The following is a 15,300-nucleotide window of genomic DNA, read 5'->3' on the forward strand; positions in this document are numbered from 1 at the left end:
TCCTTCTTCTTCTCGATATCGCTTCGACCGTGAACGACTCGATCGTCTACGAGCTCTTAATAAACGACCGATTTCATCCGTATTTGTGTATTATTATTGACTACATCCTGCTCTAAATAATCTGCATGCCAACAATTATTTTGCAAAGTTATTAAACAATTTTTAAATGTTCATTATTTAATACAAAGAATAATAATAACAAATATTAAGAATTTTTTACAATGTAAATATTGTTAATTGAGTTGATTGAAAAAGAATTTTTAAAGCTATACAGAGAGAAAAAATAGGGCTTTGTAGCACGTAGTGGTCTATGGCATTAACGCATTAGCGCTGCCTTACGGCGTAAGCACGAACTCGTATGATTGCAGCAAGAGCTCTTACTGAAATCGCACGAGCTCTTGCTGCAATCGTACGAGTTCGTTCTTACCACGTAAGGCAGCGCCCATGCGCTAAAGCCATAGACCACTGCGTTCTACAAAGACCCGTTTTTTCTCTTCCTGTAGATAATATAAAAATAGTATACATGAAATTTAATTTTTATATTTCAGAATATATTAAATAAATCTAGGTTTTAGTCAAATTAACACTAAACATAAATTCCAATTTTTTCGAAAAAGAAACTAAATAACAATGTTGGTAAAAATTGCAATTTTTTAAATTAACTAATATAATTTATATTAGTAACATTATTAATTAGTTATATATAATTTTTTTTAAGAATATTATTATTTATTATAAGAATAATGTGAAGTAAATAATAAATTGAAATAATAAATAAATTGGTCAACATGACTGCAAGTTCCATAGTCATTCTTTTTACATTCTCATCATATGAGAAGGTATTAGTTTTGTGCAAATTTTAACTTTTGCTAATTTTATGAAATTTTCACGTTTTGGGGTCCCCTGAACCCTAAAAACATGGTTTGGCGATGGTGTCTGTCTGTATGTCTGTCTGTAGACACAAAATGTTGTTCCCATGAAAACTTTTAAAAAACTTATCGGATCGTTTTTAAATTTAACTCACTTAACCACTTGAGCGGCAGGGCGTCAGAATTGGCGTCAGCGTGCAAGTGACAGAAGCGGCAAAAATGCGAAAAAGGCGTCAAAATTTGACTACTATTTTCTCATTCTGTAAGGAGATTTATAATATCACAACAAAGTATTTTTCTTTCTTAAAGTGAAAGAACAGACCTGTAAGCAAAAAAAATGTTTTTTAAAATATTTAAATAAGTTTTCAAGGATCAAAGCTAACAATATTTAATAGTTTGATATTAGTGGCGTTTCAATTTCTACCACAAAAAGTCCAATTTTTCTTCACGAAATCGAAATATTTAAAAAAGCATTTTTTTGTTTAAAGATCTGCTCATTTACTTTAAAAAAGAAAAATACTTTGTTGTGATATTATAAATCTCCTTACAGAATGAGAAAATAGTAGTCAAATTTTGACGCCTTTTACTCATTTTTGCCGCTTCTGTCACTTGCACGCTGACGCCAATTCTGACGCACTGCCGCTCAAGTGGTTAAAGTTAGTGTAAAAATGAAGGATAAGTTCGTTAACCAGCCATTTTCGTTGAAAAATACAAAAACTATACTAGTTTCAAAATTTTGAAAACTCAATTTTTTCAAATTTTTAACTACATATTATTTTAGGTTAGGAAAATACAAAACAACTTTTCTCTACAACATTTTTTGATAAAAACTCATTTTTTTTAATTATTGGGTCAGACCATCTCAACTGTATTAAGAAAAATTTATTGATATTCTAAAATTTAAAACTTTTATAAAAATCTGTAGTTTACAACAAAATAAAGAAAACACTTTTAACCGTTTTTTAAAATTAAAATTTTTTTTGCATTAACAAAATATCACATGTTCTGTCAATAATCAGACAATATTGGTTTCCTTAATTAAAAAAATGCTATTTTTTGGATGGAGTTTAAGGGTGACAGTCGTGTTTGTGTAGAAATTTGTCGTGGCCTTCCTAGAAATAGACTACAGCTAGATAGCATTTGTCATGGAAAATTATTCTGAAAAAACTGTCCTGGCCCCGAAATGTTAATTTACAGTTTTCCCATTTATTTTCTTCGCTATGAAGACAGTCTACAATCTGGCTAAAATTTGTCTAGGATAATGAATTGAAAATTCAGTACAAGTTCGTATAGCAGGTTGTCCAAGAATTAGCTAGGCACTGTCTTGGACGCTGACTTAAGAATTTAGTACAAGTTCGTGGAGAAGGTGGCTCTGAGAGTCTACTAAGCTAGCAGACGAAATCAGTTCTTGACGTAGTGCTTGATGAAAAGAAACCAAGAGTCTACAATTGTAACTTATCTTGTTGTGAAGATAAAATCAAATTTATAAATCTAGTGAAAAGTTTTCAGTTTTCCATTTTTGAACAGGGACAGTGTAAGTCTCAGATTGTTTTTCATATTATAATGTTCATAATAAGTAATAAAACTTTGGTAATTTTAAGTGAATTTTTTGCGATTGCAACAATATAATATACAATTAATTTTATTATCGGTATACAAGTAAGAATCTTTATAGTGAATGTGTTTGTGTTTTAAAGAAAAAATCCAATGTAGCAAAATATGTTACAATTAATTTCAAAAATAATTGTAACAGGAATTGTGATAATAACAAATACTTTTGTACCCTAGTAGAAATTTGTCATAGAATCTTTAAGGGCACTGGACAGTTCCACTGGAAAATTTGGAGGCACTTTACAGTTAAACTCGCTAAAAACTATAAAGTGATGTCACGCTAATTTCTTCAAGTTATTGTCCAGTCAAATTTTACAGTTTCTGATCATCAGTCCTGTAGAAAAACTATACAAAATAATTCACTTGGAAATGTCAAAACTTTCCTTATATTGACGTTTCGTATTAAACACGTACAAATTTGAAAATATAACGTTAAATTTTTTTGTCAACAAATTAAATAAATTAAAATTTTACGAAACAATATCTTTACTGTTAAAAAAATTTTAAAAAAAGATTAAAATTAAAAAAATTAAAATAATAGGGGAAGTGCGCCGGTTGTGGGCACCCTCCGGTTGTGGGCACCCCTACGTAAACTTCGACGGCAAGCAGACTTTACTGATCTAAGTATTGCAAGTCGTGTTCGTTGACAATACGGACTTTTCGTATTGATAACGAAACAAATATATGCATTTGTGTAATAGCTGTGAGCATAATAAAGAAAATTTGCATTAAATAAATAAAAAAGTAATTTTGTATTGTTTTCGAAGAGCAACATATGGGTGTAGATTCGTTCAGAAAAGAAGGGTTTAATTTTTTTTTTGCAGTGTTGTCATTATATTTTGTGATTTACCTTCGTGTTTAACCAAAATCCTGCATCACAAAATGTGTTGGTCTTTTTAAAAAATGACTGTCATTCCCGGTTGTGGGCACCTTTATGTTAAGGAGACTCTACCATCTGACAATGATGTGGACTACTGTCTCATCTATCTAAACTTTCTGCCAAGGAAAGTGACAGCCGCAAACTCCATTAAATGCGATGAATATAGCCGTTCAGTGCATTAGAAGTGCGTTATGGTATGCGTACTAGCTACTTCACATGCAAGCATTATACTTTTGTTAGCGATGAGCATAGTGTGAAAACGTGTCATCATTTTTGTTCTTTATCCCGGCAAATTCTCTTAAAATAAAGAAACTTTCATTTCTTCTTTATTTGTGTTGGTTTCCTTTAATATTTTTCCATTTTTAGCGGATTTTTCAAGGGTGCCCACAACCGGGTACAAAATTTTTTTTGTCAAAAAATTCCCATTTCACTAAATTTCTAATAAAACTTTTTTATTTAAAGGAATCAATTTAATTCCTTCACTGACAGTCACCTTAGACCTCTAGCTTTAAATTCGTACACATATATTTGTATAATATGCACATGGACAAATGTTATGAGGCAAAAACAAAAGGGTGCCCACAACCGGAACACTTCCCTTAATTAAAAAAAAGTATAAACATTACTGATTCTTGTACACATGTCATTTTTTTACATTAAACAACATTCACTTTTTCCTTTAATTAAGCACAACACTGAAATAAATATTATTATTTTATCACACTACAAACTTATAAGTAAACCCTAATATGAAGAACTAATTCAGTTCAAACGAAAAATATCTAGCGGTATCGGGGAGCGAACTCGGGTCACACTGGGACGAAATACCTAAACGCTCGCTTACGCATCATGGCCGTTCTAGTCGATGGACGATTCCGGAAAAATAAGAACCATACTCTACCGGCAGGTAAAGCAGTTCCCTTTTTCATCTTTTCTAGCTCAACTGGCGAATTACTGAACAGCTACTCCATAACACTCTAAAGTTGAACTTATTGATTATTACTGTATAGAAGTTCTGTCTGTCCAGTTATTCTCATGGTACACAGAAAGAAACCCGACTCACTTTTGTTGCAACGCATTTGGAAGTCGGTCTCGAAATGAGTAATCGGCAACTTCAAGTGACTCAAAATAGAAAAAATGTCAGGTTCTAGTTTTTGTGTGTGTGTTATGTTGGCAACAACTATAGAAAGTGTCTGCTGCGCGTTGCGCCGTTAAGGCCAACGCAGAATAGATCTGTAACCGGAACCGCAATCGTAACCGTAAGCGAAAGAATGAGTTAGAGAAGGATAAACAATATACCTATCCTTCTTTAACTCATTCTTACGGTTACGCTTACGATTGCGGTTCCGGTTAAAGATTCTATTCTGCGTTGGCCTCTACTTTTTTTGTGTTTCGCATGTTTCGTGTTATATGGTTGCCATCCCTGTCAGTTAATTCACAAGTGACTAACCTGAAAAATTGCTTTTAATTTCTCATAAATGCGATAAATCGACTTCAAGTATTAATGTTTTGACAAGTCCAACGTGTTTATTCATTATATACAATTATTTTAATTCATATTTTTATGAATTATTCCCAGTTATTCCAATGCTATTGTAATTTTATCATAAACCCAAAATGATACCGCTTTTACTCATTTTGAGTCTTTTCCCAAGAAACTCAGAATGATTCGAAGGGATATCATTTTTGTTGCACTTCAAAATGAGTATCATATGATACTCATTTTGAGTAAAGTTTTTTTCTGTGTACTGTCTGAGGTTCCGTGAAATTATGTTTCAAAGTTTGTCGTGGCGTTAGCGCTACCGTCAGTCCAGCAACTGAACAGTGTTATGTAGACATTTTCCATAAATACATCAGTAATACATAAATACATCATCTCTACTTTAGTAGAACTTTTTTTAGCGTGTAGTAATTCGCCAGTTAAGCTAGATTAAACTTCCATGACTAAAACTGTACAGTAACTTGAATAAATCTAGTCATGCCACGACAAATTTCTACTAGGGTATTACTCTTTTGTTTGTTTAAAAGTTAAACAAACAAAAGAGTAAAGTTGAAAAATATTCTTTTATTATTTATAAACCTAACAATTATTCCCAGTATGTAGAAACTGTTTATTTTAATATCCAGGAACTGGCTAGGAATGATTTATTTTACTAGACAAGGACTAGACAAAATAACTACAAAATCTTGACGTTGCTAACGTTACATCCCTTGTTCAAGCCTGTCCATTTTTCCCATCTAGTTGCTAGATTGAATCTAGCGCAACTGGACAGTTTCTCATACACTTCCACGGTAAATTTCTACATTGGTTTTGAAAATGACATGGTGACGGTCCCGATTGGTTGAAAATAATTTAAAATTTTTTTATCATAAGGGTTGAACTATCACATCCCTTGTAATCGGATTTAAAAGTTTGTATAGCTTCGTCTCACATAGTGCTAAATCTTTTCTAGTTAATTCTTTAAAGATTTACATGCAAACTTCGTAGTATTATTTATTTTCAAATTTTCAAGAAAATTGTGTAAAGGTTTACATGTCCCACTTCAATAAATGTTTAGCGTGAAACTTTTCTAAAAATTGAAGTTACTTTTTATTGTAAATCTATTATAGACGAAAATTTAGCAAACTATGTTTCTGCGAAGAAAGTTATAGTAATTAAAAATAATTTAACACTTTTAATTAGCAGGACTAAAAATTTTCTTATAAGTCTACTTATTTTCGGAATTATCAGCAAACAAAAATATTTTATGAGAATGTTATCCTTAAAGTCGTAGTAACTTTGAGAAAGAAAGTTTTATAAAACATATAATAGAAAAAAGGAACAAGAACGCAAGCGATGCACAATTTTCGCGGACGATTGCGAGCTATTTGCGCGCGTAGCGCGCAACAATCCTCGGAGCGCGAAGCGCGACGATTAACAGTCGCGCGCCCCGAGCCGCGCTGAAACTTGCGAGCGAAGCGTGGATTCGAATGTGTCCGCCCGAAGGGCGGGCAGATTTTTATGTAAAGATAACTTTTTATGTTTAGCTTTTAAATTGTTAATAAAAACAATTTGTAAAAATTATTTTTCAGACAAAAATTAGAAAAAATTGTGATAAGAAAATATTTTTCATGTAAAGCGTTGATCGTAAACATTGTAAATTTCAACTTCGTTAAGTACTATACATTTAAGTAACATATTACTTAATTCTTTTTTAAAAATCAAATAATTTATGTTTTGGTCAAGTTTCTATATCCAGTACTAAATATTAAAACATTCTCTCTACATCTGAATTAGTAAAAATGTTTACTAATTGAGGCTCCGGATCTTAAAAGGGCACTTTTACCATTTAAAATCAATGCTAAAAGTGCCCTTTTAAGATCCGGAGCCTTAATTTGAATTAGTGACTGACTTTTTGCTTTTGAATTAGTAAATTTTACTAATAAATTAGTAAAAATAACTATTTATTAGTCAAATTTACTCATTTAAAAGCCAAAAGTCAGTCACTAATTGTACACGGAGAGACCCACATTTGTAAAAATTACTAAACATGGTTGCAATGACCGGAAATAAGGGGACTTTTAGCATAACGTACTACAGAATGAGATAAATTTACAAAAGAAATAGAGAAATTTGCTACATTGAAATAGCAAGTTTTAATATTTTGTGTAAGAGTTGTAAATGTAGCGAAAATTGATTATAGTTTTCTCTAATTTCATTAGACAAAATCTGACAAATGAAAACATTTTCCACTAAAACCTACTATCCACACGGAAAAAAATACTAGGCTAAAAACACATGAGCGTCTGTTGTGTAATTATATTTATTAACTCGTTTCATAACCTATCGGTTTATACAAGTGAAGTCTCATAATATTACAATACATCAGAGAGATTAAAAAATAAGAAACAATAAACTAAAATACAGCTACGAAATAAAATTTGAATCACAAGCCTCTCTTGTTCGCAAAACATTCAACTTCTAGAATCTAGAGATACGCTCACCCAGGATCTCCACAATCATACGTACAAATCTTTTAATTACATTAGAATCTTCCGATGACAAAATCTCACTCCAAGCTTCGGCTCGATCAGTTTTTTCTAAAAGAATCGGGAAGTGATATTCACAAATATGAGAGCATGAAGGACAGTCCAGTAAAATATGATATAGAGAGTCTAACTCTCTTCTACAAGCAGCGCAAATCATATTATTTTCGAATTTATACACAAAATTATCTGTTATTATTCTATTAACATACTTATTACATAATCTAATTTGAGCAAATGTTCTCTTGCAAGATAGAAAGTTTCTGGCTTTTAGGTATGGCTGCGTATCTAATCGTATGGGGAGAGAAGGATAAATGCAAAGACTGCTTGACGATACAACACGCTTATCATCCATTATTCGCAAAGAGTGACCATACTTCTCCAGGATAAGGCTCCTAGACGTGTTCACGCTATTCAATGAGAGATCCGACCACAAATGAATCATATCATCCTGCTCAAAAAAAACCTTTAACTGCGTGAACCAGTTGAAGCCATTCGACGGGCTCCTTAATGCCAGAGCTCTAAGTTCATTAAAACACAGGCTGGGATATCTGGATGAATGCATACTGGAAATTTTTTGTATCCAGCTCAGTGTTAAACCCAGAACCCTATGAGCAAGGTGTAAGGATCCCGTCTCAAGCCTGACTGCGTAACCCGGGGTATTTATTGGAAGCAGCAAAAGCTTCTTGAAAAAAGCCAGCTGCACCCTTTCTATTTCCTCTAAATATCGGATCCCCCAAATCTGAATACCGTAGAACAGAACACTGATCGCTAAACTTTGAAAAAATTTAACGTAAGTGCTCCAGGAATCCGCACCCAAGGAGAAAATAGTTCTTAAAGTCCCCCCGGCCGCTAGACCCGCGCTAGTAATCGCTTTAATTGCCTGTTCTTCAAAAACGCATGAATTTGAAAAAATAACACCTAGATATTCGTACCGGCTCACAACTTCAATTCGTTCTTTACCAAAACTAAAATATTTCAATTTTTTAGCCCTTGACCTTCCGGATTTCGTAAAAACAACTATTTTAGTTTTAGTAGCGTTTACTGTTAAGTTATTTTCTTCGCAGTACAAACGAAGAGCTTCTAATTTTTTTCTCACTTCTGAAGGTGAATCTGAAAGCATAACAGCATCTGTTGTGTATATTGCACGCACACTACCATGCGTGATTAGCTTGGAATCCATCCTATTTTCGCATGGTGCTGTGGCAAAAGTCACAAAAGCCATGCATTTTTAGTAAACTCCTGTGTGATATTTGCAAAATGGGCTCATGTAAAAATCGAACCAATAGACTCCATGCATTATTAGGCTGATTTTTTTTTCCGTGCACTGTAGTAATTTTTGGTGAGCAAGTGTGGCTAGCGAGTGCAGTCATATGGCGCCTGCATTTCTATTGGTTGCTAACTTCGTCAATCTCCGTAAATGAGCCGATGCCATCCGACCATTGACAGTGACTATGTTTCGCGTATATAAAATAAATTTGGATATTATCTACAATAATTAAATATAAAGTGAAACGTAGGTCGTTCGTTATCTCAGAAATTGACCATTATAAATTAATAAATTTTGCATTTATTCCTGTCCCAAGAACCATGTCTTATAATAAGTTGTTAAAAGTAAACTGCTTTCTCGTAAGTGCTGTAAATTTTCATCATTCAATATATAAGGAAACAAAGATGTATACTTTCAGTGAAATTCGTTCGTAAACCGCGTCTATACATATAAGTGAAATAAACATGTGTGTGTCTTCAAATATTTATCCAACAAATATATAAGTGTGTGTGTGTCTGTGTATGTAAAAATCCTTCCAGTTTACCTCCATTAGTCAAGAATTGACGGAAAACCGGCGATAAAAATCCGTATTTTTTCTTTCACTCTTTCTTTCTGCATTTACAAACGACTATAGTAATTTTATGTACACAATACTTCTGAGTTTACTACAGTTGTTTGGAACTATTGGACGAAATAGTAAGAAACTTTGCTAATTTGGTGAACATTTGTCGGATTAGTGACTTAGTGTAGAAAATAGTAAAAAATACAAAAAGTCCCCTTATTTCCGGTGTTTGCAATGTGAAAATAGTAAATTCTAGTGTGATTTTATACAAAAATTAGTAACCTCGGTCTCTCCGTGTAATTAGTAAACCTTTTTTACTAATTCAAATTTAGAGAGTTTGACATAATATGTATATATTATGTAGATTTAGGGTAGGGTGGGGCATTACTATTCCTGTTTAGATTTTTGAGTCTAAAAGATGTATTTATGGGTAAGTCCAAGTTGTGAAATGTAAACAAACCAAAAGGTAAACAAACCAAACACATAAATCGCACTTTTGTAACAGCCATTTCTCCTACAACAATTAACATTTTTACACTTTCTCTACAAAAATGGAAAATTAGAGTGTCAAAGTGTCAAAAGAAATCATTTTTGACTATGAGCAATAAAAAGCAATTAGTAAAATAACTAATTAAGATGACCTGTAAAATAGCATTTTTTACGCGTCACGAAAAATAAACTGTTTGAGTATATCAACCGCACTGACGATGAAGAAGTCTCATGTCAGCGATTGGACCTTCAACATGTGGAAAGGGAAATTTTTCCCTTTCCTCCTTGAAATTACAAGGGAAAGGGTAAAAACTTCTTCATCGTCCGTGCGGTTGATATAGTCAAACACTTTGTTTTTTAGCGATCTGAGACTCTGTTGCTCTCTGCACATGCGCACAGCGTACTAAGAATGCATTGACAGCACCATGTGGAAGTGCACATTTTGTTTTTAATGAAACTTAGTTGTTTTCTCATTTTTTCAACTATGCAAGGCGTAGTAACCAAATTCAATACGTCAGTTCACCATTTTCATAAAGAAAATGTGAATTTATATTTATGTACGAAAATGAGACCTCGTGTAAATTTTTAAAACACTTGTAAGGTTATAATTTTTTTAGAAATTTGAGATTATTAAATTTATAAAGAAAGATGTGACAGATGTGCAGACCGTGGTCTGCAGACCATCGGTCCACTAACGTGCGAGGCACGATTGTTATCTGCGAAGATAAATACCAATCATATTGCCGGTACTGGAGTTTGTGGAGTGTTTAGAACAGCCCTTGAATACCCAATGGGAAGTAAACGATTGGTTCAATAATGGGCCATGCTTGGCGAACTCCGTTCCATTATTAGAACATTAATGGCAACCATCATTGGACCACCATTGGTTCAAGCTTGGGATGATCACGCTACTGCCAATGATCAGTATCCAAGCATCGGGCCAATATTAGTTGCCAAGGAATTGCCAAGGAAACAAAATCGATTTTCAAAAGCTTGATTTTTTATTGGCAGCCAACAAAAAACCAAGGTTTTAAAAATTTATTTTTTTAAATATTAATTAAAATTTATTTTAAAAAAATATATTTTTCAAAAATATATTTTTTTTAATTAATAGACCATATTAATTTAATTTTTCACCTTTGGTAAAACAAAGGTGAAAGATTTATAAAAATTCCCTCACCGTATCTCACAGTGGAGGGATGACTGTGAATGTCTTTGCGAGAGAGGAGCAGGTACTTATAGAGTCAGTGAAACAGGTCACAAGCGAGAAGGAATCACTAGCATGCACTCTGGCGGCGCTTGTCGGAAGTGGCGCAACGTTGGTTGCCAAGCGCTGTGCCGATAATGTCAGAATATGCATGCGCGCCAGAAAACAGTTCCGACAAGCGCCGCCAGAGTGCATGCTAGTGATTTCTTCTCGCTTGTAACCTGTTTCACTGGCTCTATAAGTACCTGCTCCTCTCCCGCAAAGACATTCACAGTTATCAATCCACTGTTAGATATACAGTGAGGGAATTTTTATCAGTCTTTCACCTTTGTTTTACAAGAGGTGAAAAATTAAATTAATATGTTCTATTAATTAAAAAAAATTGTAATTAATAATTTAAAAAATTAATTTTCAAACCCTTGGTTGTTTGTTGGCTGCCAATAAAAAATCAAGCTTCTGAAAATCGATTTTGTTTCCTTGGCAACTAATATTGGCCCGATGCTTGGCTACCGATCATTGGCAGTAGCGTGATCATCCCAAGCAAAAACCAATGCTGGTCCAATGATGGTTGCCAATTGTTTTGCCAAGAAAAAACCATTGGGCACCAAGCATGGCCCACTATTGAACCAATCGTTATTATTGGCAACTTCCCGTTGGGTAGGTGAAAAAGACCATAGGGATTGGAGAAAGTCATATTTGCGACAGAAATGCAGAGCCGCCATTGAAGGCAAAAGTCTTACGACAGTTCTGAGGTTGAGTAAAGGGCTTCAAAAGAAGGGTTACGGGTTTTAGTAAGTCGGGGCTGGTAGTAGGTAGCCAACTAATTAAGTTGAAATGTTTATTTATTTATTATTATTTTTCCCTTTATACCAACCCCAAATAACCATGTATTGTGGAATCCGAGGTATCTGTAAGCAGATTTTCCAAAAGTCCCTATGCACAGTTGGTCGATCAAGATAACAGGAGACGAAGAGTTTTATCTAATTAGCAAATTAGACCAATATATGAGTCGCTTGTTTTGAATGTTCTATGGGAATGACCAGGAACACTTTCAAAACTATAATAAGATTTAGAAGTTTCCATAACCGAGAAGCAACTGCACAAAATCAATTCTTATTGAAAGCAGAACAGCAATACCGCAGATTGTAAAACTGATTCTTTCAAAGATAGTCGACCACTTTCTCTAGATTAGATTTTAGTGTAATTAGATTGGTATGCAAAAACGAAAACAGAAAGGATAACATCGGAAGGGTTAGAAGATATTTAGGTTTCTACCTTTCAAAACAAGTGGATAATAAATTTGAAAGTGCATCAGAGGAAATACAGAATTTCTACTAGAATATCACTCAAATATATGATGAGGAATTTATGCAGTATTTCCACTAATTATAAAACCAGCTGTTATCGATGGCTCACGTAGTGAAACTGCATGGCTTGCGTTCATAGAGGATAAGCAGCATTTAAATAAAGAGAGTACTTAAATGAATGATCGTACATCAGCACTTGCTGCTTTTTTCATTATGAATAAGGTGCACATAGTGAGGGGTATGACGTCGAAGTATTACAATAAGCACTGACGATTATTCTTTGGAACACACCATTTGAACGGTTGCACTCAGAAGAGGTTTTCTAAAGTTTCCCTCTTCTCTGACAAGGAAGTCAGGGTGGTTTAATAGTTTTAATACTACTTCTTCTAATCTAAGTCTTTTCTCTCTCTCTCTCTCTCTCTCTGAAATTATGTAAATGCCTTAGGCAATAAGACATGAATAAATAAATAAAATTAACAGAAGCACCTGTTTATAATTATCCTAATCAACCTCTAGTAATATCAAACAAAATTAAGGGATCATCTAGTGCGAACAATGATTTTCAAATTTTATTTCTTTTTCTGTTACAGTGAGATTACACGATAGCATACAAGAAGAAAACTTCCACTACCTCGTCTTTGACTTGTAAGTTCTCAAAAGTTGGTTTGAATCTATATCTTTAATTAATTTTCTAAGAAAATTCATGTTGTCGTCGAAAAAATTGTTAAGGTAATTTTGCAACCAGAAATTCAAATAATTTGAAAAATAATATAAAAAAAGTTAGACTCTTTGAGAATAGAGAAAAATTGAAACGTGTGCAAATGGTAAAATAAAAAAGGGTAATGTCACCTTGAGTGGACCGCCTAAGCTTTTTTTCTAAAAAATTCTTTATGAAAGCAAATTAATCGAAGGTTTCTATTCCAAGCTTTAGTTTAGATCCCTAGATAAGTGTTTATACTATAATAGCTTTGATTTTTTTTTATTTGGAGAAAACAATTGACTTTAAAAAAAGATAATTTTTAAGGAATGAAAAAAGTGTAACCTTGAGTGGACTACTCCTAAAAAATTGTAAAAGTTATTCTAAATTTTTTAATGTATTTAATATTTCTGATATATTAAAACAAAATTTATGCTTATGCAGCTTCAGACCATGTATGTGTCGCAATGTTTACAAGTGAAACCATTTTTAATAATTTTGGCACATATCACATCAATATCACAAAAAAATTAATAAAAAACATAAAACATGGTTTTTTTAATTAATTATTTATTTAAAAAAAAAAATTATTCGATTGAGTGAGTAATCCGCTAACCGCACCATTACGACAGACGCGTCAAAAACAACAACAAAATATTTATCAATAGCCTAAAATTTAGTGCTCAATTAGTGCTTAAATATTAACACAATAAAAAATTGTTTATTAATTATTTATTTATAAAAAACATTTCTTCGAAAGAGAGAACACGTTAAAAATGTTTTAAATTCGTTTTATCAATAGCCTATAATTTAGTGCTCAAATAGTGTTCGCAGATTAACAAAATAAAAATTTTTTTTAATTATTACTTATTGAAAAGAAAAACTTATTAAAATGAGTGAGCAAACCGCTATCCGCACCATTACGAAAAACACATTAAAAACGCCAACAATTGTAAATTGTAAATATTTCGTTGGCGTTTTTAAAGCGTTTTTCGTTATGGTCCGGCCAGCAGATCGCTCAATCAGACAAATAAGTTAGTTTTTTAAATAAATAATTAATAAACAAATTTTGAATTGTGTTAATCTTTGAGCACTAATTGAGCACTAAATAATAGGCTATCTATAAATATTCTGATGGCGTTTTTAAAGCGTTTTTCGTTATGGTCCGGCCAGCGGAACGTTCACTCAGCAGAACCAGTGTTTTTTTTAAATAAACATTAAGCACTAAATTCGGCAATATGGTACAAAAATAGCACTAATTGAGCACTAATTAATGGTATAATTCAAATTCATTTTTATGAAAGTGGTTCGGTCAGCTTCACAGACCTATTCTTTTTCGTTGTTGAAGCTGCAGCCACTTTCTACCTGCAGTTTTCTATAATTTTATGAATTTAATTCGAAATTTTCGATAATTCGAAGTCTGGCGTTTCAACTTCGAATTACACAGGTCCACAAAAAAAATTCGTTGAAAGGTTCCTTCGACCAAACCTGGTGTATTATATGTTTTTGGGGTCGCTGAAAACGAATCTGAAGTCCGTTTTGCTCCATCACGTCAAGATTTTTCCTAACCTCAAAATACATATAAGATTTTACGTGACAAATAAAATTCTACACTGAAAAAAATTCGGTCGAAATCTTTAACTACTATTACCTAGTTGAGTTGAAAGTTGTCAAATTAATTACTTTTTTAGTTTTACTAACAATTTTTGTGTAGTTGATTTTACTACTTTGAATATAGTTGAAGAATAATAGTTTATATAACTAAAAAAAGTAGTTAAATTGCAAAAACAACTACAAAATCTAATTACATCAACTAAATTCTTAGTTCTTTTTACTACTTTCGGTAGTAAATATAAATTTTTAAATTCAGTTGAGGACCTATTGAATCACTCAGGGTAGTTAAAAAGTAGTCAAATCTACTAGTTTTTTTTTTGAGTGTATAAATATTGACAGATTTACCTCAATCTCGGTATTAAGGCTTTATTGGGGTTGCTGATTACGAACTTAGAGGCAGATTATCAAAATACAAAATGGCGGATCAAATATGGCGGTCGGATTTTTAAAAAATTCATGAATTTTAACAAAACTTGGTATCAAGGTGTTTTTGGAGCCGCTAATTACGAATTTTAAGTCAGATTTTCGAAATAAAAATGAAGGATTTAATATAGCTGTCGGATTTATGAAAATTTCTTGAATTTTTACAGAACTTAGTATCTGTGAGTTTATGGACTCTGACATATAACGGAATAACTCAGTTGCCCGACGTTACAACGTGAAGTTGCCTTGGATACAGACCCACAAAAGAATTTCTGCTCAGTGACCTTAAAAACACCTAGATACCAAGTTCTGTAAAGATTCAAGAAATTTTTATAAATCCGACCG

The 15,300-nt window shown here is 32.7% G+C and overlaps 1 protein-coding gene across 1 annotated transcript in view; it reads left to right on the forward strand.

Moving 5' to 3' along the window:
• Positions 1 to 15,300, forward strand: part of LOC122502384 (calcium/calmodulin-dependent protein kinase type II alpha chain-like) — a 274,765-nt gene that overhangs the window by 123,664 nt on the left and 135,801 nt on the right. The window contains exon 3 of the mRNA XM_043612408.1: positions 12,812 to 12,866. Within this exon, the coding sequence (XP_043468343.1) occupies positions 12,812 to 12,866 (55 nt within the window). The remainder of the gene's footprint in view (positions 1 to 12,811; positions 12,867 to 15,300) is intronic.

Source organism: Leptopilina heterotoma, unplaced genomic scaffold (assembly GCF_015476425.1).
Source record: "Leptopilina heterotoma isolate Lh14 unplaced genomic scaffold, ASM1547642v1 Lhet_107, whole genome shotgun sequence".
Classification (NCBI taxonomy): Eukaryota; Metazoa; Arthropoda; class Insecta; order Hymenoptera; family Figitidae; genus Leptopilina; species Leptopilina heterotoma.